This window comes from Amblyomma americanum, chromosome 1 (assembly GCF_052857255.1).
Source record: "Amblyomma americanum isolate KBUSLIRL-KWMA chromosome 1, ASM5285725v1, whole genome shotgun sequence".
Classification (NCBI taxonomy): Eukaryota; Metazoa; Arthropoda; class Arachnida; order Ixodida; family Ixodidae; genus Amblyomma; species Amblyomma americanum.
Genome location: NC_135497.1, coordinates 553,778,795 through 553,803,318, shown reverse-complemented (window position 1 = coordinate 553,803,318; position 24,524 = coordinate 553,778,795). Strand labels below are relative to the sequence as shown.

At 47.8% G+C, this 24,524-nt stretch overlaps 1 protein-coding gene across 2 annotated transcripts in view; it reads right to left on the bottom strand.

The window, feature by feature from the left end:
- The window catches only part of LOC144116335 (parafibromin-like), a 198,262-nt gene that overhangs the window by 160,330 nt on the left and 13,408 nt on the right, over positions 1–24,524 (bottom strand). For both annotated transcript variants that reach the window (XM_077651082.1, XM_077651081.1), the window contains exons 5-7: positions 23,574–23,629; positions 10,274–10,359; positions 6,538–6,748 (exon numbers count right to left, since the gene is read on the bottom strand). In XM_077651082.1, coding sequence (XP_077507208.1) covers positions 6,538–6,748; positions 10,274–10,359; positions 23,574–23,629 — 353 coding nt within the window. The remainder of the gene's footprint in view (positions 1–6,537; positions 6,749–10,273; positions 10,360–23,573; positions 23,630–24,524) is intronic.

Sequence of the window (24,524 nt, the reverse complement as noted above, 5' to 3'; positions counted from 1 at the left end):
AACTTGCGGCCCGGAGGGCAGGTGTTCATTTCTTCGGCGTAAAGAATGGCAGCCATCTTGAATGTAGCCGTGAACGAGCGCCGGACGCTTGCCGGAGCTGGAGCACAAATGATGACTGACGAAGCACTACATTAAAAACTTGTGATACGTGGCCAGCAGTAGTCAAATGCGTCAGAGCCAAAGAGAAACTAAGCGTGAATGGCATCGGCTCTTTCGTCGGCTACCGACACTCCCCGGCACTGCTGCCGTTCCGAGTGGGGGTGGCGCCTCTAGTGGAACAGCGGCCCTTCCATCAACTATCAGCGCTCCCTTGAGCGCCGAGCGTACATTTGAAAGTAAAAAGAAAACTTGTTGGACACTTGAGATTCCCTTAGAACGCGATTGTGTTATCGGGCCGTGGCCGCTTACCAGCAACCACAGTCTGCAGCCACGTGTGGGGTGCCAGTTTGCTGTTTATCGATAGCCGCCATCAGCCGCCGCCCACGCGCGCAGGGAGGGTGAGCCAGTTTTGCGCATTGACATAGCAGCTGCTCAAGGCCAGCATCAACAGCGATGCAACGGAGCCATGCAGCAAAAATGCAACCACGCTGTAGCATGCCCGATATCTCGTTTGTCTCGCCTTTACATATAGTGCGAAACAGCGGCCCTTCCATCAGCTATCAACGCTCCCTTGAGCGCCGAGCGTGCATTTGAAAGTAAAAAGAAAACTTGTTGGACACTTGAGCTTCCTTTAGAACGCGATCGTGTTATCGGGCCGTGGCCGCTTATCAGCAACCGCAGTCAGCAGCCACATGTGGGGTGCCAGTTTGCTGTTTATCGATAGCCGTCATCGGCCGCCGCCCGCGCGCGCGGGGAGGGTATACCAGTTCTGCGCGTTGACATAGCAGCTGCTCAAGACCAGTACCAAGAGCGATGCGACAGAGCCACGCAGCAAAAATACAACCACGCTGTAGCATGCCTGATATCTCGTTTGTCTCGCCTTTACTTATAGTGCGATGTTTTCATTTTTATTGTAAGTCGACCCCCCCACTTCGGATTTTCAAATTAAAAAAAATAGGTAGACTTACAATCGTGAAATACGGTATCTCAATAACAGTGCTCTAGAATTTTTCATACCATGCCTTTACCTTGGTGCCACCATAACAAGAAATTTGTACTGGAAACAACATATTGAGTAGTTAATGTTCAATACCAATTCTACACTAGGATATCTCAAAAGGTACTTCCCTTCCATACCATCATCCTTAAAGCTACTGTTAATTACAACCTATGCAGGTTCATAGCTTGAACACGCATCATCTATTTGGCATTATATAACACAACACTAATCGGCAAGCTTGAAGCCACGCAAAATCTTTCAGTCCATTTCATTTTCGACTATCACAAGTCAGCTAGCATAAACCATAATAAAGAGTACTTTAAACATGCCACTAAATATCTAACAGAAAATCTCTCGTTTATGTTTAATTCACAAAATATATCATCACAACCCAGCTCTTTCCGCTGTTTGGATCCGGCCAGCCATGTTATCTACTCTCGCTGCGATCATAATCAAGTCAGCATACCACATTGCCAGACATAAAAACATTTACACACGTTCTTCATTCAGACAAGTAACAACTGGAACAACCTACCTTCAGCCTGTATGTGCACTGAAGACCCAAAAATATATCAAAAATGCGATTATACATGCAATACTATAGTGTTTAACTCGTGCTACTTTTTGTTTACGAGTTCTTTGATATTTTTGTTTGTTTTACTTCTCTTTGTATGAATTTTGTGTTATTCTATATTGCATTACTTTTTTCTGGTTGTTGTATACATGTATTGCAATTTTTGCCACTCCCCTCTCAAATATACAGTTAAACCTTGATTTAACTAAGTCGGTAAAATCGGCAGTTTACTTGGTACAATCACCGACCGATTTTTCGGACTCGAAGGGACCCAGAAAATGGTCCGAATAATCGAACAGTCCGAAAAATCCGTGAAGTACAAAAAAACCATTTTATTGAGATGAAATCGGCTTAAAAATGTCACCGATTTCACCTCGCGACAAATTTCTCTTGCTGGTGACGATTTGACCCTGTATTTGCACCAAAGTTGTGCTTTCACTGTACACACTAGACAGCAAGGTCACCGCATTTAGTTGGAATACTTCCCACGCTTCTCTGACGGACCCGGCGGGGCCATGTTGTCCACAACCCGAGTGCACCATACCGCTTGTCAAACACACGCAAAGATAAGGCACTTTTCGTTCAAAGTGGCGGAACCGCCGGACGCAATCACAAAACGGCGCACGGATGTTAACTTCGTGAAGACTGAGCGCTACTCGGTCGACGCGGTCAGAGAAACCCAAGTGACGAAACGACGAATGGCAAACGTACGAGACCCGCCGCGGTGGCTCAGTGGTTAGGGCGCTCGGCTACTGATCCGGAGTACCCGGGTTGGATCCCGACCGCAGTGGCCGCGTTTCGATGGAGATGAAACGCTAAGTCGCCAGTGTGCTGTGGGATGTTAAAGATCCCCAGGTGGTCGAAATTATTCCGGAGCCCTCCATTACGGCACCTCTTTCTTCCTTCCTTCTCTCAGTCCCTCCTTTATTCCTTCCGGCCGAGATAGCTCCTGTGCAATTTCCTTCCCCCAACAACCAATTTTCAACGTATGGGACAAGCAATAACTGCCGGCGACAACGTCAGCGACAAAAACAAGTTGACGGCTATGACAATCCGGCTGCCACCTCGAAGTGTCAGAGATCGCAGGGACCTCTACTGGCAACAATGAGGTATCGAAAGTACGTCAAGCCAATCCAACTGAAGCGTAAATCCACCTCAATCCAAGATGGCACCTTTCGCGCCGGCGAAAAGCCGATAAGATGGCCGATTTTGGCCAGCAGGCGACTGAAATTAGTCCGAAAAATCTAACTTTCGGACTTTTGATGTCCGAAATATCCGTCGCGAATATGTATGTGCTTCTATGAGGTGACTGACGACGCCTCATCGAGGTCCGAAATATCCTACAAGTCCGAATTATTGGGGTCCGAATTACCCGTCAGCTACTGTAATATTGAAATTTCGCAACATCGAAATTTGCCTCCTAGCATGCTCAGCGCCAAAAACGCACTGCAGATAACTGCCAGGAAAAGCCTTTATTTGTGATTGAAGTGCTCCTTCTGCCCTTTCTTCGCCAGCAGCAACAGCGTCACGCGCATCTTTTGTGAGCTCATGAGCCGCCCCAGCACGTCTATCACGCCAACCACCTCGTGGGTGATGGGAACGACGCACTCGCCTTGAACTTTGGTTTTGCTTTTATCATCATCCTCTTGTAAGTGCCCCAAGCACACCGCAGATATGTCACTGCATTCCGCTGCTGTCACCACTGCGACCTCGTGGCCGTCGACAGCGGCCTCACGACGGGCCTTGCCGTCAGCCCCCTACCTCCCTCGCATTTTCCTTACCCTTCTCTCTTTCTTCATGTCGGCGAAAACGAGGAGACTGTCCTCCAATCATCAACCAATGAAATGAAATCAGGCCAACCCCACTCCTCGTTTTCTGCCATAAGCACGAGTGTGTGTCTTTTCACACATACATGCATTGTCTGAGTGAGAAGCGAGGTTGTCAGGTGTGAAGTGCACGATGGGCTTCACAGCTGACGGGTGTGCCAACGGCACTGACCTTCCAGTCCTTTACCAAACTTTGGGCATCTTTAAACACGATAAACGCACCGTGCTTCCTTCGAACGCAGGCAGCGCGTCACATTCGGCACCGATTCGCCGGTTTTGGGTGCATTTGGAGGTGCTGGCTTCAGCTCGCATCTTCCCGTGGGTTACCTCTCTGTCTTCGTGAGCGTCGTTGCCCCATGCAAACTGACTGTTCTCGCTTCATGCGGCGGGTGCATTCGTTCGCGGCATGAGTAGCGGCCGCGTCGCGCTGTCTGGTATTGTGACATGAGAGGGCGCGGAGATGACGAAAGCATGACTATTGCTCCATACAGTCAAATATTATCCCTTGTATATGGCGGAACATGGGGAGTGGTGATTTTCGAAATTTTGAAAGCCGGTTTTTCACAGAAAAGTTATTTTTTTTGAAGTTAACGGATTTTTCGGACTGTTCGATTACTCAGACCATTGACCGGGTCCCACCGAGTCCAAAAACTCGGTCGGCGACTGTAAACCAATACTGTAACAGCGAGTGCTCACACAGCAAAAACAAAGGAGGTTCACAGCATACGAACTACACAGCATACGTCCAGCATACGAGCTGGACGAACTTGCGACGGGACGCTCGCGTATGGCGGGACGCTCGCGTACGGCGAGACTCACTGGCATGTCGATCGTCACCGGTGAAGTAACATTGCGCCCGCGCTTCAACGGCGAAAGATCATGGTTTGTCTCACTATCGCTGGCTGGTGCTCGACTCGGCGCAAGATACCGCAGCACGTTGGACGAGAGATCGCACAGCACGTTGGGCGCGTACTCCGCCGTTTCTGAACGAACGCTCGGCTCGGCCGAACCACCTGCTGACAATCGCTGCTTCTTCCATGCTGTGACGGGCTTGCGTTTCGGCTTCCCGTAGGCATGCTTCGTCCGGTACTTCTTTTCGAACGTGCGCGGATCCATTACACGTGGTCGAAGTCATCGAAACACAAGGGAAGGAAAGGCCAGAAAGGCTTCCCAGCAGCGGACAAAAGCAGACGCTCCTTGCCTCAGCCGCCATTATGCCGCGGCGTCGGCCAATGAGGAGGCGCCTTACAACGCGGCGCGGCGCAGAGCCAATCGAGGCGCGGCAACCATTGGCTGCTCCGTGCTCCCACCCTCCGGTTTTTCTTTTTTTGTGCGCTTGCTGGCTGGCAGGGGAGGAAGGGAAGGGCTGGGACAAAGAGTCAAAGAGTCGGGCTTTCCAATGATACCAAAATGGCGGTGCTCCGTGGCGGGAAATCCGAGCAGTCGCGCCTTGAACTTAGCGGCTTTTTCGCGATTTCGGGCGGATGTGTGGATGCCGGCACCGACAAATATATTTATTTTTAGTGCTTAGAGTTTGTTTTTCGGTGAAATATTTCAGTACAAGATAGAAATGATGCTGTAGATTCTGAAAAGTGTAATTTTCAAAAATCGATTTTTCTCGCGAAAATCACGATCTGATCCCCGCTTCCCCCCCACCCTTAATTCTCAGAATATGCCCGCCACAAACGTGTAGTAGTGCCCAGCTCGCGATAATGAGTCTAGAAGTAACTGCTTCGGGTTCTGCCCGCGAGGCGGGGCACTAAAACCGCTCATTCTGGCACCCATTCGATAATTCGAACTTCGCTTAATTGGAACAATTTTCTGGTCCCCTTCGAGTTAACGAGCTTTTACTGCAAGCAACAAGTAAAAACCTTCACCTGCATATGATAAGCCGAGCAGAAGGGTCTTCTAATCGGCCTGAGTCACCCCTTCCGTAACTAAACGACTGGAGCCAGTACCAGCACGGGGAAAACATGCTCAGGCATGGCAAGCACGACATTTCATTTCACGATGAGAACAAATTCTCTGCTATAACAAACAATGTGAGATTGTTGTTGGTTTTCCACAAGGCTCAACACACACAAAAAAGAACAACACAAACTACTACGCATGTTTTTCAGTGAAGGGGGAAGAGTGCCAAAGAAGAAAAATTTTATTAATCATGATAAATTCTTACACCTTCAGCAAACATGCGTTTTTGTGAGCCGATTCTAAATATGCCATTTAATTACATGTAAAACAAGCCCTAGTGCCCTTGTGTAATATGTTATGGAAGTTAACTTCAGACAGCTTTCAAGAAATGTTAGTTGTCAAAATGCTGCCATTGGCTTGTCTTGACATCAAGGAATTCAATAAGGGTAAAATTATCACCCTGCCTACCACAGAAGTTCAGTCATGAGGTTTTAAATTTACCGCTTTAGAAACGGCAAGAAAAGCTTGTATTCCTGTTTCTGAAGTGTCGGCTTCAAAATCCTGTATCTCGAGTTATATGATAGGCGGGATGATAATTTTAACCTTACTACATTCCTTAAGGTTGGGAAGAAGCGATGACATGCATCTTAGCAAGTTCCCTGCATCAATATTTCTAAACCTGTCTGAACAAAAAAGCTAAGAGACAGTCGGTGCAGCAGGTTCATTATATCAAGGCCAACTGCCGGTACACCTTCATTATACAGAGTTGACAAATACACGTGCTTCAATGAGGGTAGTGTTGGGGAGGAGTGCTGAATGTAACAAATCCAGACCTGCAAATTTGGGCTTGAAATTGTTTGGATCAGGATATAACATGCAGCAGAAATTTGACATTCTAAAAGCCGAAGAGGAAAAAAAAAAACTCATATTATAGCCAGGTTTTCCGGTACATCCTTATAAATAGCTCACCCGTATCAAAAACACCGGCGCAACGCAACAAGTGTGCAATGCGTAAACAGTGGTCTCCATTAAAGCAAGACTAGACTAAATATGTGACAAAAGGTTGCAAAGCCAGCAAGGTTGTGCATGGGCCCTGTCAGCCTCAGCAGCAGTGCTCACCAACATACCTTTGCAGCACTCTGGAGCACAGTGGCCCGTGTACGCCACTGACGCTCACGGCTGACGATATCCCGCGTGACATCAACGTCGTACTCGAGGATGCCCTGCATGTCAGCTAAACCCAGGTCGTCATCGCCCTTGATGGTGGCGCGCTTCTTGGCCAACCGCTTGGCCTTGATGGCTGCAATCTTCTCCACGGACATGGCCTCAGACAGGGACCTGGCAGGAGGAAATGAAAATTTGTGCCTCGTTTTCACACACACGACAATAAGACGCCTCTCTTGAAAACTCAACTCCTCAAACACCGGAGAGCAAAGTCAAGATTCGGTCTTTCAGCCCAACAATGAGTGCGGAAAAGGGTGTTTCTCTGGGCCTCATGGATCATCCAAGCCCTGAGAACATGCTCAAGAGCAGGTATCTGCAGAACATGCCATCACTGTCAGGTGGAAAATATGCCAAGGAAATCTTGCCCATCAAAGAGCAAAACATCCTAGCACACCAGTACCAAACAGTGTCACCAAATGATTTGAATGTGCTTGCTAGGAACCATGGTCATCATCACCCCGACTACACCCACTGCAGGGCAAAAGCCTCTTCCATGTCTCTCCCATGAACCCTGTCCTTTGCCAGCTTCTTAACCTCATCCGCCCACTTAACATTCTGCCGCCCCCTGCTACGCTTACTTTCTCTTGCAATCCACTCTGTTACCCTTAAGGACCAGCGGTTATCTTGCCTTCGCAGTACGTGCCTTGCTTAAGCTCATTTCTTCCTCTTGATTTCGACTAGGGTGTCATTAACCCGCGTTTGTTCCCTCGTCCACTCTGCCCACTTCCGGTTTCTTACCGTTACACCTGTCAGTTTTCCTTCCATGGCTCGCTGCGTTGTTCTTAACTTAAGCTGAACTCTTTTCGTTAGCCTCCCCGTTTCTGCCCCGTAGGCGAGTACCGGTAAGATACAACTGTGGTACACTTTATTCTTGAGGGACTTTGGTAAACTGCCACTCATGATCTGGGAGAACCTGCCATATGCACTCCATTCCATTCTTATCCTTCTAGTTATTTCCCTCTCATGATCCGGATCAGCTGTCACTACCTGCCCTATTCCTTTACCACTTCCAGTCCCTCGCTGTCAATTGTGAACTGCTGTTCCCTTGCTAGACTGTTGAACCTTACTTTGGTTTTCTGCATGTTAATGTTTAGACCCACCGTCCTGCTCTGCCTGTCTAACTCGTTGATCATGATTTGCAGTTCACCTCCTGAGTGACTTAGCAAGGCAATGTCATCAGTGAATCGCAGATTATTTAAGTACTCTCCATTTACTCTTATTCCCAACTGTTCCCAATTCAGGCCTCAGAATACCTCCTGTAAACAGGCAGTGAATAGCATTGGCGAGATCATGTCTCCCTGCGTGCCACACTTCCTTATCGGAATTTTATAGCAGGCTTTATGGAGGACTATGGTAGCTGTGCAGTTCCTATATATATCTTCCATTATTTTGACATGAGGCTCATCTACACCCTGATTCTGCAATGCCTGTATGACTGCTAAGGTTTCCACAGAGTCAAATGCTTTCTCAAAATTAATGAAGGCTATATACAGAGGTTGGTTATATTCTGCGCATTTCTCTATCATCTGACTGATAGTGTGAATATGATCTACTGTGGAGTATCCTTTACGAAAGCCTGCCTGATCATTTGGTTTATTAAAGTCTCAGGTTGCCCTGACTCTATTAGCAATCACCTTAGTAAATACCTTGTAGGCAACGGATAGTAAGCTGATTGGTCTGTAATTTTTCAAGTCCTTGGCGTCTCTCTCCTTATGGGTTAAGATAATGTTTGCGTTCTTCAAAGCTGCTGGTACGGCCGAGGTCATAAGGCATTGCGTATACAGGGTGGCTAGTTTTTCTAGCACGATCTCCCCTCCGTCCTTCAACAGATCTCCTGTTACCTGATCCTCATCAGCTGCTTTTCCCCTTTCCATTGAACCATGATAATGTCAGGAACCATAACCATGACAATGCCAGAAAAAAAGATCACTAACTTACAAATGTCAACCACAGTGCATGTTGTGTGTCAAGATCACAATCAAACTGCTTCCATGAGTTTGGCATTCGTGTTAACAAGCGGACACTGAGAGGAAATATTTAGAGGCAAAAGTGAGCACACCACACATGGGTCTGCCATATACAGAGCCCAAAACAGAAATACAAACCACTAAATGCCCAACAACCCGCACTCGCTTGGTGTTAGCTTTTGCAATTAGGTTTAGCGGTGTGTTAAGTTGAAAGTTGGCCTCGCAAACCAGCAATACAGTATTCCTAGGGGTTGGAGTTTTCAGTTCACAGCAGTTGAGGCGACAAATTTTAGCTGTGTTGTTCTCTTTAGAATGATGCACAGCCCATTAGGAAACACAGACAGCCAAATGGATTGCGCCAGCAAGTGGTAAATAATTTATAATTGAATTTTTTTCTCTCATGCAGGTTCGGTTTTGGTTTCAACAGCCAAGTGATGGCTATGATGTACAAGACACGTTCAGGTCACGTGAGGCATACAAAAACTGCTGTATGGTTCCTGCTTTCTTTGCTTGAATTTACTTCCAGTGTTACACAAGCCTGCTCACGAGTTGGAATGACAAAAAATGAACAAGGAGCAATAGCATCACAGTTTTTGATTCAGGTAGTATCCCGAACAAATGTGGTATAAACAATTCTGCCGTTCCATTTCTGTGCGAAATTTGAGCTTCAACAATTCACCGGTTTAGCTGTGAGATGCATTCTACAGCGCGCGTTTAATTGTGCAACATGCTATACGACATGGCACACAAAGCAAGCCAAACCGGCTGCGCTGTTTTGCGGGGACCTCCTGCTTGCACATCCTGTCCCCATCAGCCCGCGAGGGCATCTGATGGTTGGCATGGTTGCTTTTGATGCCTTTAATGAGCTTCCGCAGTGCTGATTGGTTTCGTATTCAGTGCGCCCGCTTCGTGGCAGTCGCTGTAGCAACGTGCGAAGCTCGCGATGCTTCTTCAGTGGCGGCATTTACCTCTAGCTATCAGTCAAGATTTCAAAATATCCGCAGTTCTTAGAGGTATAGGGTAACATAAATGCGCAGTGCCATGGGGAGCGGCTCGGCTCCGATATTTTGATATGCGATTTTCGAGGCAATGAAGCTTTACAGGACTACTCTCGCTGCTCGTTTTGCTTGGTGTTTCTTCTAAAATCACTTGTAATATCTTCACAAACACATGTGGGCGAAGTAAAGCTGAGCGGGAAGGTTTTGGAAATACTTGATTTTGTTTGCACCACTGAAAAACAAAAACCTCGATGCACCGAAGTTCGTGATATAACGAAGTTTTTTCCGGCAAGTACTACTTCATTATATCGAGGTTCAACTGTACATGACTGCAGGCGGTACGGCGCAATGCGGACGAAAGATGAAGAGAAGACCACACAGAGGTTTACTGAAAAAGACATACACCCAATCTACAACCAGCAGTGTCCCGAACAGAATGCGTTACTGATGGGAATCCAGATGCCTAATTTCGCCGTCATGGATAAACACAGGAGTGCTCATGCACGTGGCACTTTTGTTCTCTGCGAGGCATATCATATTCACAACAAGAGTGACACAAGCGTGACCACTCCTTCTATGCTTATTCATAACTGCAAAATTAGGTATCTGGGTTCCCTACACACGCTTGTCAACACCGTTAATAGCCATGGCGTGCACTACAATGAGACTAGTACCTTATTTGTTCGGTGACCACAGGGGCCTCTTTGGGGGCATCCAGGCGTGCCGAGAACTGTTCTTTGGCACGCTGCATCTGTGTCTCCTGCGCCATATGCATAATTACCATGGTTTCAGGGGCTACACAATCGCAGACTGCCCCTCGACACAGCCACCTTGCTACACATCAGTACAGAATAACTGGTTCACTCAAACCGATGCTAGAGTCCCACCAACACCAAGTGCATTAAAAGGGCTTCAAGCAAATGTTCAGCACCTCCAAATTGGAATGCCAAGGTTTACTGTGGTTGCGTGTGCGTTTATATCTTATTATTGATCTTCATGTGCATGAAATTCTACACTGTACTATATTTTCATACAATCCACTCCTGCTATAGCCCCCGAATGGGGCTGCAGTATTTAAAATAAATAACCTGCAATAAGGTAGAAACTTGGGCTTGTTGGTTCTGACCTAAAAACGCCCAACAAGGACGCAGAATGAGAGGGCACACAAACAGTGCTAACTTCGAACAACTTTATTGTGAAGAAACACACCTATATACACACACTGCATTGCTATGATATCACCAGACATGTGATGTCGTCGAGCCCGAATGAACACAAATTCTTTTTGGGACAGATTAACAACAGGGGTGTGCTAACATAGACACTTCCTAACCATAACGCTTCCTAACACTTCCACAACACTTTCTAAAGGGGAAGCTTTTACCCATTGCAATGAACGGTGTACCCACCGGTCATTGCAATGCGCCACAAGCAGCCCATCTTGTTCATTTTTGTGGTTTACATAGCGCTTGGGCTCTCGAAGGCGGTCATTTAAACACTGACCTGTCTGTCCTACATACTGTTTCCTGCACGATAGCGGAATCTGATACACCACACCCTCTTCACATTCAACAAAGGGGACTTTGTGCTTCTACTTGCACCCCTTGGGGACGTGACTTTCTGGTTTGTTAACCCTGAACAGCCTAACTTATCAGGGCTCTATCCGCTTAGCAATACGCTTCATTGTGGTACAGAGTGTGCATATACGAAACAACAGCAATTTTTTTCCGTTCTTCTCCGACAGCACGAGCAGCAGCTTGTTTTTTCACGTTTACCTTTCTTAATGGTGATTCTGCAACAGCTATCAGCAGATAACCAGGGTAGCCAGCGAGCGACAACCTATTGCACTGTTGCTGAAAAATACTGCACATCAAATCAGGACAAGATTTACAAATGGCACTTTGAAAGCATAGATTGGCAATCGCCCTTTTGACCAGTTTGGAATGTCAATTCAATTCCATTCAGGTCAATTCTGCACATTCCAAGCCTGCATTAGCACCCTGTCACATATATTAAGGAGCTTAAATTAAATTTTAAAGGAAAATGGTGTGAAGAAGAGGACATGAATTAACCAAAGAATAAAGAAGAGGAAGAAGAAGCATTCGGTGAGGTGGAGAGAGATGATTGGTGGAGAAGCATTCGGCGTGGTGGAGAGAGATGATTGGTGGAGAAAAGAAGACGATGACAAGGCTGGACTAACACCGAGGCTATAAAAGGGCGAGTGACAGCAAGGCACTAGGGGGAACAGCAGAGAAGCGGAGGCTCCGGCGGGTCAGGGACACATCGGCTGGAAGAGAGCGACGCCGGCTACTGCTCCGGTGAGCTCGCGTTCTACGACTCCGCATCGTGGACTTCCTGCCGTGCCTGAGCCCGTTCTGGGGAGTCAACGGAGGTCGCTACCACCTGCTACGGCCAGGGGTGTCTCCAGCGCTGTTGCCACCCATACGGGTGGTGCCCCCAACGCCAACAAAACCGGCATCACCTCCACGGGCGCTTGGACCGGGAGCTTGTTCGACACAGCCAGCGACGCCAGCCCAAGCACGTCGAACGCCGCCAGCAACGCCAGCCCAAGCACGGCGAACGCCGCCTCTACGCCGGCTACGGGATCCATATAACGCCGCAGCCACACCGAACCAACCGTGAGCACGAACGCCGACCGCTAGTAGTAGAACACTAGTAGTAGACGCTAGTAGCAGTGTGCCCGGGTCGTGTGTATTTATAGTCTTTGTGATTTGTATTAGTTTTGTGTTCTAGTGTGTGTGCCACGTAGGGTGTATTAAATGTGCGTTTGTGTCGGTACACCCGTCGCCTAGTCCATTCTTTCGGTCCGAGTGTTCTCCGGAGAGATCCGTGACAAAGATAAGTGGCGAGCCTGTGCCAGGATACATTTCCTTTTTCTTTTTGCTTTGTCTCGGATTTTTCCGATCTCTCGACGGCAGAGAGGATGCATTTGGCAAGAACGTTAGAACTGGCGCTCAAGCTAGGGTTAAGCAAGGAAGAGGCGATGCATCTCTATAAGGAGGAGGGAAAGAGGCAGAGAGAGGAAAGGGCGCAAGCACGCGCAGAAGCTCGTGAAGCAGAAGAGCGCGAGGTGAAAAGAGCTCGCGAGGCAGAGAGAAGAGCTCGTGAGGCGGAAGAGCAAGAAGAGAAAAGAGCTCGCGAGGCAGAGAGAAGAGCTCACAAGGCAGAAGAACAGGAGAAAAGAAGGATAGAACGGGAGAAGGAGTTTATTTTGTGGAAACAGGCGCATCTCGCGGGAGGATATGAGGAGATCACGGACAATGATCAGCGTTCCTTAGCGGGTACAGAATCTCCTAGACCGGCCAGAGTTTGTCCAAGGAAGCTGATGGCTCCTTTCGATGACAAAAGAGATGATCTGGACGCATATCTGCAACGATTCGAGCGGATAGCTTTGGGGCAAGGCTGGGAGCGCAATGAATGGGCCACGGCATTAAGACTGTGTTTAGTCGGAGAGGCGCTGAATGTGTTTGGAAGGATGCCTGCGGCTGATTCCATGGACTACGAGAAACTCAAAAAGGCACTCCTCCAAAGATTCAGGCTTATGGCAGAGGGTTTTCGTGAGAGATTTCGCACCGCGAAACCCGAGGATTCGGAAACCGCTAAGCAGTTTTCCTGCAGGCTGACCAACTATTTTGATAGGTGGCTTGATATGTCAAACACAGAAAAGAGTTTTGAAGGTGTGCGTGACAAGCTGGTCACAGAGCAATTTTTAGCGTGTTGCAGCTCAAAGCTGGCGCTATTCCTGAAGGAAAGAAAGTTGTGTTCGTTGGAAGAGTTCGCCGACACTGCTGACCAATTCCTCGAGGCTCAAGGGTTAAAAAACTTGAGTAAGGCAAAGGAGGAAACCCAAAAGACCTTAGAGACAGATGCGGCAAAACCAAGAGCATATGGCAGTGCATCTAAGGCGCCAGTAAGGTGTTATCTCTGCGGCAAGGTGGGACACCGTGCAGCTGACTGTCGGACTAGTAGCGCTGCCCAGAAAACACAGTTTGTGTGTCAAGGTTGTAAGAGGAGGGGTCATACTCTGGATGAGTGCCGATACAGAACTCAGGACCGAGCTGCATGCGTTGTCGACTCAAGGGTAGAACTTCTCACACCACCCGAAGTTCCACAGCTGAAAGGAGAGCAAACGCCGCTGAAAAATGAGGCAGTGAGTGAAACACCCAAGTCGAAAGCAGCAATCCCAGTGGTGGTTGGGCAAATAGGAGACCGTCCTATATTGGTGTTTAGAGACAGCGAAGCCAACACAGTCTTGGTTGTAGAAGCCTGGTGAAGGACGAGGATCTTACAGGGGAAGCGTCGGCCGTCACTCTTGTAGATAGCACAGTGAGGTACCTTCCTGAAGCAAGGATTCTAGTGTCCACACCATATTATACTGGGCAGGTAATGGGCAAAATGCGTAGACCAACCCATCTACGATCTCATCTTGGGGAACATTACAGGTGCAAGAGGTGTCGAAGACCCCGATCCTGAGTGGAGGATGCTCGACATTGAAGAACATTCAAAGGAGGAAAGGCCTGCGACAGCTCAGACGGGTGCAGTCAGTTTCTCGTCGGCAGTGGAGACAAGAGCTCAAGCGACAGACCGAGCAACGCAGCGTCCGCTCTCTACTCCTGTTGCGATGTGCTTGAGCGTAACACCGGGCGAAATTGCAATTAGGCAAAAAGTAGACCCGAGCCTGAAGGCCTGCTTCGAAAAAGTCGGGGGAAAAGGTGAAAAGAAAGAAGAGTCGGACGTCATTCGAGTTTCAATTGGTAAATGGTCTTCTGCACAGGGAATGCACATTTAGTTCAGAAAGGCGTGTCCAACAGCTGGTGTTACCGAGAGATATGCGAGAGACCGTGTTGCGCTTAGGACACGACGTCATTATGGCCGGACACCAGGGTGTTCAAAAAACGGTGTCTAGGATCACCAAGGAGTTCTTTTGGCCGGGTGTTCAGAGTGACGTTAAGCGCTTTGTTCGCTCATGTGATGCGTGCCAGCGCACAGTTTCGAAGGGAAGAGTTGGTCCTGTACCGCTGGGCAAGATGCCAGCCATCGACCTACCCTTTCAGCGAGTGGCGATTGACATTGTGGGGCCAATCTCTCCAGTATCCGCCAAAGGCAATAGATATGTGCTTATTCTAGTTGACGTGGCCACTCGTTATCCTGACGCTATTCCACTGAGAACTATTGACAGTATCCAAGTGGCCGAGGGTCTCGTGGAAATGTTTTCGCGTTATGGGTTCCCGAGGGAAGTTTTGAGTGACCGGGGCTCGAACTTCACATCGGAACTCATGAAGGAGGTTAACCGCCTTTTGTCAGTGAGGCAGTTACTGATGACGCCTTACCATCCCATGTGTAATGGGTTTTTAGAGCGTTTCAACGGCACCCTCAAAAACATGATCAAGAAAATGTGCCAGGAGACACCTACTGATTGGGATAGGTATCTCCTAGCTCTTTTGTTCGCTTACCGCGAAGTGCCACAAACGAGTCTTGGTTTCTCGCCTTTCGAGATGCTATATGGGAGAACCGTTAGAGGTCCACTTACAATACTCAAGGAGCTGTGGGCTAATAAGGAGATTGCATCAGATCTCAAGACAACTTACATATACGTGTTTGAGTTGCGGGATAGATTGAAGGAAACATGCAGGCTTGCACATCAAAGCCTGGAAAAGGCGCGTGAACACCACAAGGGATGTTATGAAAAGAAAGCCATTCACAGAAATCTGAATCCGGGCGACAGGGTTCTTGTGTTGCTACCCATGGATCATAATAAGTTACTGATGCAGTGGAAGGGCCCATACCTTGTGAAGCGGAAGAAAAAGGACATGGATTATGAAGTAGTGATAGATGGCACTAAGAGGGTTTTCCATGTTAATATGTTGAAGAAATATGAAGAACGAGGTCCCGTACGGCGGTACGCCCCCAGGGCAGCTTGTTCGGTAGTGGCCGAGGAGACAGGTGATGCTGCCGAGGTGTCCACATTCAGTGGGAAGAAAAATGCAGGAGGGGATGAGGTACTGAAGAAGCCCAATTTGAATGCAGACAGAGGATTACAGCTCTACTCCAAATCAAGGGGGAGACGTTTTGGGATGGGCCAAGCAAAACTGAGGTCATATGTTACAAATTAGACTTGTATAGAGATAGAGCTAACTGGTCAGCTCTGGGTGTCTCTGGCATGTATCTTGTTACTGTTGGTGCGTTAATGTATCTCTGGGATTTATCTTGTTGTTGTTGTTGCTGTTGTTGGTGTTATGTGATTATACAAGGGAGTGTGTTGTAGACACAAACATGTTTATTAAGGACTCTGTGCGGACAGCGGCAGTGGTGTGTTAGTGTTCTGGAAACGCAATTTGGTGTGCTGTATTAGTGGTGTGCGTTTGGTGTGTGCTGGACCTCTGCAGTGTGGTGTGTGCTGGGTCCAGAATAGCCACAGAAGATAGTCGGCTGGCTGGATGGCTTGAAGATGAGGATGACGTGAGCAGTTTTTCATGGAAAAACTCTATAGAGAGGGGGGGGGGGGGGGCCCTTGTCACATATATTAAGGAGCCTAAATTAAATTTTAAAGGAAAATGGTGTGAAGAAGACGTGAATTAACCAAAGAATAGAAGAGGAAGAAGAAGCATTCGGTGAGGTGGAGAGAGATGATTGGTGGAGAAGCATTCGGCGTGGTGGAGAGAGATGATTGGTGGAGAAGAGAAGAAGACGATGACAAGGCTTACGGCTTACGTGGACTAACACCGAGGCTATAAAAGGGCGAGTGAGAGCGAGGCACTGGGGGGAACAGCAGAGAAGCGGTGGCTCCGGCGGGTCAGGGACACATCGGCTGGAAGAGAGCGACGCCGGCTACTGCTCCGGTGAGCTCGCGTTCTATGACTCCGCATCGTGGACTTCCTGCCGTGCCTGAGCCCGTTCCAGGGAGTCAACGGAGGACGCTACCACCTGCTACGGCCAGGGGTGTCTCCAGCGCTGTTGCCACCCATCCAGGTGGTGCCCCCAACGCCAACAACACCGGCATCACCTCCACGGGCGCTTGTTCGACACAGCCAGCGACGCCACCAGCAACGCCAGCCCAAGCACGGCGAACGCCGCCTCGACGCCGGCTACGGGATCCATATAACGCCGCAGCCACACCAAACCAACCGTGAGCACGAACGCCGACCGCTAATAGTAGAACACTAGTAGTAGACGCTAGTAGCAGTGTGCCCGGGTCGTGTGTATTTATAGTCTTTGTGCTTTGTGTTAGTTTTGTTAGTTTTGTGTTCTAGTGTGTGTGTGCCACGTAACGTGTATTAAATGTGCGTTTGTGCGGGTACACCCGTCGCCTAGTCCATTCTTTCGGTCCGAGTGTTCTCCGGAGAGATCCGTGACGCACTCCCTCTGTTAATCTGTCTCAAAAAGAATTTGCGTTCATTCGGGCTCGATGATATCACATATGTCTGGTGATATCACGGCAAAGCAGCGTGTATATATAGATGTTTTCCTTCACAATAAAGTTGTTGTCGTGTGTTGCGCTACAACGATGGTTTTAAATAACCATCATCAGCCCAGCTGCACCCACTGCACGACAAAGGCCTTTCCCATAAACCCTGTCCTATGCCAGCTGTGGCCCCTTATCCTAGCAAACTTCCCAGTCTCAAGCGCCTACCAGAATTTCTGCAACCCCCCACTTCACTTAAAAGTAGTATTCACAACAATGGCAAGCACCGATATGTAAGCAGCGGCAATGCTTACAACCTCACAGTTTGTCGATTACTATTTGCCTGCATTTTTTGTATGTTACCATACCTGCCAACTGTTCCGAATTTTCCATAAAATGTATGAATTTGGACCAGTATTACGATTTACGAATACTGCCTCACATTTTACAGAAAATAAACTTTATTAGCAGTAGCTGAAACATTGTGCAGTTTTAAAACATCGTTAATTCGACCCAATTAAATATTTATTCTTGCTTCTCATCCCCCTTTCATTCAAATAATCAGGGCTACCGCCATAGTCCCGCCAAACGCCCGTGTAAGACTATGGCCTCCGGAGCTCGTTTATTCGTACGCCTAGGGGCTGGCATCAGTCAATTTGGACTGGCTTCCTGCCCTGTTGTGTTCTTGTGCCTCTTTCGTCCTTGTTCTTTTCGCGCCGTCCTGACATCAACCAGTTTCTAAATGGTGCGCTGTCGCGGTATGACGTGCTCAACAAACCGATCGCCCATGTATTCGTCTCCAGGCCTGAACTGCTTGTTACATTGCTTCCTGTGCCCCTCTGGTATGCGCACAACTACAGGTGTTTTGATGATCAGTAGGCCCCAGCGATAGGCTGATAGACAGTCTGGCCGCGCAGTTTCGTTTTCGAAGCTTCGCCGCCAGCCTGGAGCGGCAGCGGCTATCAGCTGCACTTATCAGTAAGTCAGCCAAGCTGCACGCCGTTTAGAATGACGATTGTGTTGCCGCAGACATTTCGTTTGTTCATTTTCCGTTCTTGCAGCGCACCAAATTTCCGTGCTTGTCACGTGCTGTTTGCCGTTTGTGCATTTCCTCACATGCGACGCCACATGTGAGAAAGCTCTAGCGCTATCGCGTCGTACGCTGAAAGAAGCGATGCAACACGGCATTTTTCTAAAAAAAAATTGTGTACTTGTGTACTAGCTACACCCCCCGACAACCCGGTTGAGAAGGTTTAACGAATTTGAAAGCCTCTCTATTTTGACTGTTGAGATATGAATTCCTGCCCAATGATTGACAAGCTGCAACTTTTCATTCACTGCCCACCCTGTACTTGCATATTATGCATGTACTGCCCACCAGGGGCCTTTAAGGATTCACTAGAGTAACAGATGAGCCAACAGTATTAGTGCATCAGTGAGGTTTCAAGCTAGAGGGTTCTGAGACATACTTCAGATACTCGGAACACTTTATGGTCAAACATGATGCTTGCTTTGCATGCTTATCGGACATTGCAAAGGTGTGCTAGATGCCATCCACGAGAAAGCACACAATGAAGCGTTCGTCCTGGGGAGCCTGTGTCATACGCACCAAAAGAAAATCACTGATCTCCTTAAATAAACAAGCAACAAACTACTGGCCGTGCTCCTATTTGTTGACTGCTTAGCTCACTCGTAAGCGCTTTTCAAAGGTATGAAAATTTCCTTGTGCAGTGCATTTACCAGTTTTCATTCCACAGCCTTTCAACATTACGATATTTCAATACAATGAAGGATCCTTGGCGTACCCACGAAGGTCGCTGTATCGAGGTTTCACTGTATTGCAGCAATCCTGACATCTTATACTGGCCCAATTTTGTCTGTGCGTCACACGTGCACTGAACTTCCAACATGTGGCGTCACACGTGCACTGAACTTCCAACATGTGCCTACACATGCACCCCAAGCAGCACTTCCCCTAGCTGAGAAGACAACTGAGCTACACTGTGACAGACTGCTATGCAGTGGACACCAACAATGAAAGCGGCATCATCACAAAAGCATTACAAATGAGCTGGATGCTGGACTCCCCCACCAAAAAAAGGAAAGGTGGTAAGTTTGCTTGTCATATTAGCCCACAGTAGCAACAAAGAAGCCCACACGATAACCACATACAGATGTCATAAGAATAATATGGAAAAAACAGCCCAAACTTAAGACACGGACTGAGGAAGATATAACGGCACAGCGCTGGCTTCAACTAGTTCTTTTATTATGGAATGACACAATATATATAGGAAAAGTGGGAGCGAATACATGGGAAGCAGCTGCTTGGTTTGCACAGGACAGAAAGATAACCGAGGTTAAAAAGACACAAGATAACAGTGCTGTACCTGAGAATGAATAAAATGTAAGGGGTGATAAAGAATAGCGCCAAAGGGCAGTACCTGAGTGACAAATGACAATATGGGATAACAACATGAAAACAAAAAAAGGAATAAAAAGCCAAAAGGCCATTACAAGCAGAGTGAAGATAAAATGCATTAAAATAGCAAAAAAGGCCGTTAAAAGCAGAAGGAAAATAAAATCCATTCAATGAGCTAAAAAGGCCGTTAAAAGCAGGAGGAAAAACCGATGCCAAAAGGGCCAATAAGAGCTAAAGGTTGAATTCAGAACCCGTCCAATAAAACATCGAGGTTAGGATACAGCTACCTAATTACTCCAACGAAACCTGGCTCAAACAGTCCAATTCCTGTTTTGTCAGAGCTATCGATGGTGTGCTCACACAATCTTCTCCTAACTTTAGAATGCAGGCAGCTTCTGTAATTTCACGTGTGAGTTGATTGCATTCTTCGCGGTGACAGTGCATTCATGGAGAAAGGGCTCACAGGAGCGGGAGGGGCATTTTAGGCAGTGGACTCCCAGGTTTCTCTTTACAGTGTAGTAAACATTATTGGAATGCTCCATAAAATGCTCATTGAGGCAACACCCAGTTTGACCCACGTAAACCTTGCCACAGCTCAAAGCAATATTATATACAGTCGAGCCCACATATAATGGCCCCACTTAAGACGAACTTTCGCTTATAATGAACGAGACCTGCACAACCATCAAAATATGCATTGTTTCAACGGCACAAAATCCCACGTATAACGAACGTCATTAAGCCCTGCTGATCGGTTACAGCGAATGGACGACATAAACCCGGCGCCGCGATCCAAGATAACCTTCCTCCAACCCCTTTGTGCGCCCGGCACATGGTATGTTTTCCCGAGCCTCATCACAGGCCAACTGCCCGCCCCGTTTCGTGCCGCTCTCAAGCGAGCTACCCTTCCCCACCGACATGCCTTCCAAGATCACCCTCCCGCCCCTCCTGGCAACTCAGCTCCCCTCTCCTCACTCTCTTACAAATCCGTGCGTGGCCTCCGCGATAAACAGCACCGCCACCAGTGCTGAACGCGGAGGCCACACTCCGTGAAGCAGGCCTTCCATGGGAGCCAAGAGATGGCTGCACTGACGCTCACGGACACCCCTCATTGGTCTCTCCACTGGCACTGAGCATCTGTATCTTTAGCTTCATTGGTACCTGTGCACGTTGCACGTCTACCCCATCAAATGCTTTTGTCACTCTTGTTGCTTCATTCAAATCTCGGGGCCCTGGTTGTAATTCGGGATGGCGCACGAGAACACCATGCCCATTGCCATTGTATTCAACGGTAGAGATGATGAAAGCGGCCTGGCCCAAAGGTGACGACCAGTGGCGAGCGGAACTGCTTCCGCAAGGCCGACTTCGTCGACACAGTGTCTGATGCCGAGCCTGATGCTTCGGAAGACGACCAGCCCAGCGGCGATTTGTGGCAACGCATCGTCGACTCTGACAAGGGGGGTCATGGTTGGAATGATTTTATTTCTGTCGATGACGATGCCAACCCCGCGGAACGGTGCACGGATGAGGGCATCGTTTCTGAAGTGCGGGACGAGAGTGACACGGAGGAATCTGATGAGGATGAGGAGAGCCTCAGACCACTTGCCTATGCCAAAGGCCTCGCCGAAGAGCACGCTTCTGCTTTAAATAAACTGGAAACCTCCCTCATCGAATCTGCACTGCAAAGACCATCACGGACTTTTTCGCAAAGAAAAAATTTTGTGTTTTGGCAAGCAACTGTCTTTAAAGCTGTCGTCCACTTACTACGAACTTCGGTATATAACGAACGGAAGCCGCGTGACACTCATGTTCGTTATAAGCGGGCTCGACTGTATTGTGGCCTTGTGGTAGAGCATCCGCCTCACATTCGGGAGGTGCTGGGTTCGATCCCCAGTGCCGCCAGGTACCCACCGGTTTTCTAATAAATACAAGATTTCCCCTGGCTTGGTGCTCGGCTTTTCTGGGGTGAGATGCATGGGAAAAGGGTCTTGACCATAGTTACCTTGACGGATCAGAGATAAGTTCCGCCGTCAAGACTCCCTAAATCCGCCTTGTGCGGCAGAAGCCCATTTGTGGCCCTTTTTCGACATGAACTTACCCACCGAGGAAGGGTAGGTTATGATGGTGTCGAAAAAGGCGTTTTAATAAATTCACAGCTTAACTGGAGCGACCACGTTGATTACATCTGTTCATCTGCGTTAAAAAAACTTGGATTTTTGAAAAACAAGCTCAAAGGAGCACCCAGTCACATTAAGCTATTAGCCTATAACTCTTTTATTCGGCCCAAACTTGAGTATGCGGCTATAGTGTGGGACCCGTACACCAAAAAAGATATAGCAAAAATAGAAAAAGTGCAAAGGCGGGCTGTGCGCTTCATTTACAATAAATTCAAGAGAACTGATTCCCCATCTGTTTTAATGGCCTCCAACGAAATTAAACCTCTTCATATAAGACGGAAAATTGCTCAATTAACGTTCCTTCATTCACTCATCCAGGGAAAGTTTTGAATTTCTTCTTCACCTTATGTTACACCTTCAACTACACGAAAAACCCGTCACCAACATACCCATGCCCTAACACCATATTTTGCGAAAACAAACTTGTTTAAATACTCATACTTTCCGCACACAATAAAACGATTTGAATGCACTGCCTGAACAGATTGTCTAAAGTGACAGTTTTGAAAGAAATCTTAGCAATGAATTTTGATGTGCAGATTGATGTGCAGTGTATTTCCTTTGACTTGTTTCGCTCATTTGTGTCACACCTTTTGTCTATGTAATAACTTTATGGCGTTAGTAAATATGCCTTTTTATCTGCCTTTCCTGCTTGGACCACATGAGGTCTGCAGTATTATGTAAATAAATAAAAAAAAAACCTGCTTGAAGGTACTCAAATATTCTAGATGTGATGACTCATGTATACCATATAAGGGCAATGAAACCATTCCCAATTTCAGTTTTGGTGGGAAAATAGACCCGCCACAGTGGCTCAGTGGTTAGGGCGCTCGGCTACTGATCCGGAGTTCCCGGGTTTGAGCCCGACCGCGGCAGCTGCGTTTTTTTGGAGGCAAAACGCTAAGGCGCCCGTGTGCTGTGCGATGTCAGTGCACGTTAAAGATCCCCAGGTGGTCGAAATTATTCCGGAGCCCTCCACTACAGCACCTCTTTCTTCTTTCACTCCCACCTTTATCCCTTCCCTCATGGCGCCCTTCAGGTGTCCAACGATATACGAGACAGATACTGTGCCATTTCCTTTCCCCAAAAAATCAATTATTATTATTTTGAAAAAATAGCAAGAATATTAGACACTCCTCATAGAAACCATAGCAGGTAACCTAAATGCTATCGCATTTCCTTGTGGTTAAAAAGGCACCTCCCCCCCCCCCCCCACCTCCAAGTTTTTTTCCCACACCCTGTACTTTGTATTCATGCACCGTGGGAGAGTGTGCAAAGTTGCTGCCATTCACCCATTACACAAGCAGTCTATCTTGAAATTCAGTGCGCATCCACCACACCACAATGCACCACTTGTGCAACCTTTCCCTCTCCTACTCCAGCTGTTGCTCTGCCGACGTTCCCACAGTTAAATAAAAAGATGCTGGTCCCAGCCAAGCATGCACAGAGAAGTCACAGAACAACATACAGGTTTGGAAAGGACCCTACGTAAACGACTCAAGCAGTGAATAACTGCACGCTCTGCGAGCTCAGTCTGCAAATTCTGCAGTTTTCCATTCTAGTCTCAATGCCTAGCACCCAAATTTTATTTCCTCAGCTTGAGTGGTCTATACAAATATCCCCCCCCCCCCCCTCCTCCCACTTGACTGCTCCAGTATCGAGCCTTTCAAAAAATGTAGTCTGGAGTAGCCGTGACTACACTTGAGAGGAATCCGAGACAGGACAACGCAAATTGTTAAGAAATTCTACAGTATGTGCTCACCTGTGGCCACACACACAAACATACATGCATTTGTGGCAGAAACTAAAACCCATGTTTTCATTTATGTATATGGCAGGGAAGATCTGTTCCCCACTGCACAAGAATCTGCCAAGAAGGCAAGTGTGTGCCCGAAAAGCGACAAGCAAATGCTGTAGTCCTGTAAGACACCAGAGGTGACGTCTGCACTCACCTCAAGGCGGGGCTTCTTGACGACCTCATTCTGGGGCTCCTCTGCTGTTCTCTTCACTAAAGAAACAAGCAAGCAAATAAATAAATGCGCCTCACACTGATCATCTGCGTCACCTTGTGCTGCCTCATACATCCAGTAAAATCATCCCTCTTCCTTCCCCAACACATGCATCGACAGCACACTGTCAGCAGGCCCCGCAATAACCACACCAATAGGTCAGCATGGTCCCTGGGGCATGCGCTAATGTCCCAGTCCCGCGGCTAAGCAAAAGATGGCATTCTTTCAAATGAAACTGCCCTCGTTTACAATTCACTGCTTCGGCTGGCATGTTAAGAATAAATAATGATTGTGTCCACAGCACTTCTATCAGAAAAGCTGCAGGATCAGCCACTTCAGACACCAGCTTTGTGTTGCAACACACGCATGCACAAACACACAGAAAGAATGGGAACCTTTCATTTTCGCTCTCAGCGCAACACGAACGGGACACAAGACGAAGGACTAGCACAAACAGGCACCGACTATCAACTGGTTTTTTATTGAAGAGCGAAAAGCATACAAATACGAACAGTGAACTACTTATCAATCAACAAAAGTTATCTGGAAGGCACGTGGGAGGTTAGATAGCTCAATTCCCTCTCGGATAACGTTATGGAAGGGCTGCTGATACATTTTGCTGATACATTTTGCGAACTGCCTTGTACAATCACCGACCATCGTGCCATCATAATTTTTCATCGACCGTGGCGATCATCTGACCAGCCTTAACAGGCTCCTTCAAAGGTTAACTAGCACTTGAAGCGGCACTTGGGAGTTCCTCTGCTGTTCGGCGCTTGTAAATCGAGGCGTGTCAAAAACAAAACCACGAGGCACGCAAAGCTCAAAGATGAAGCGCCATAAAAAAAGGGAAACTCTCCTGGCCACCTGTCGCGCTGCCAAGCATTGGTTTTC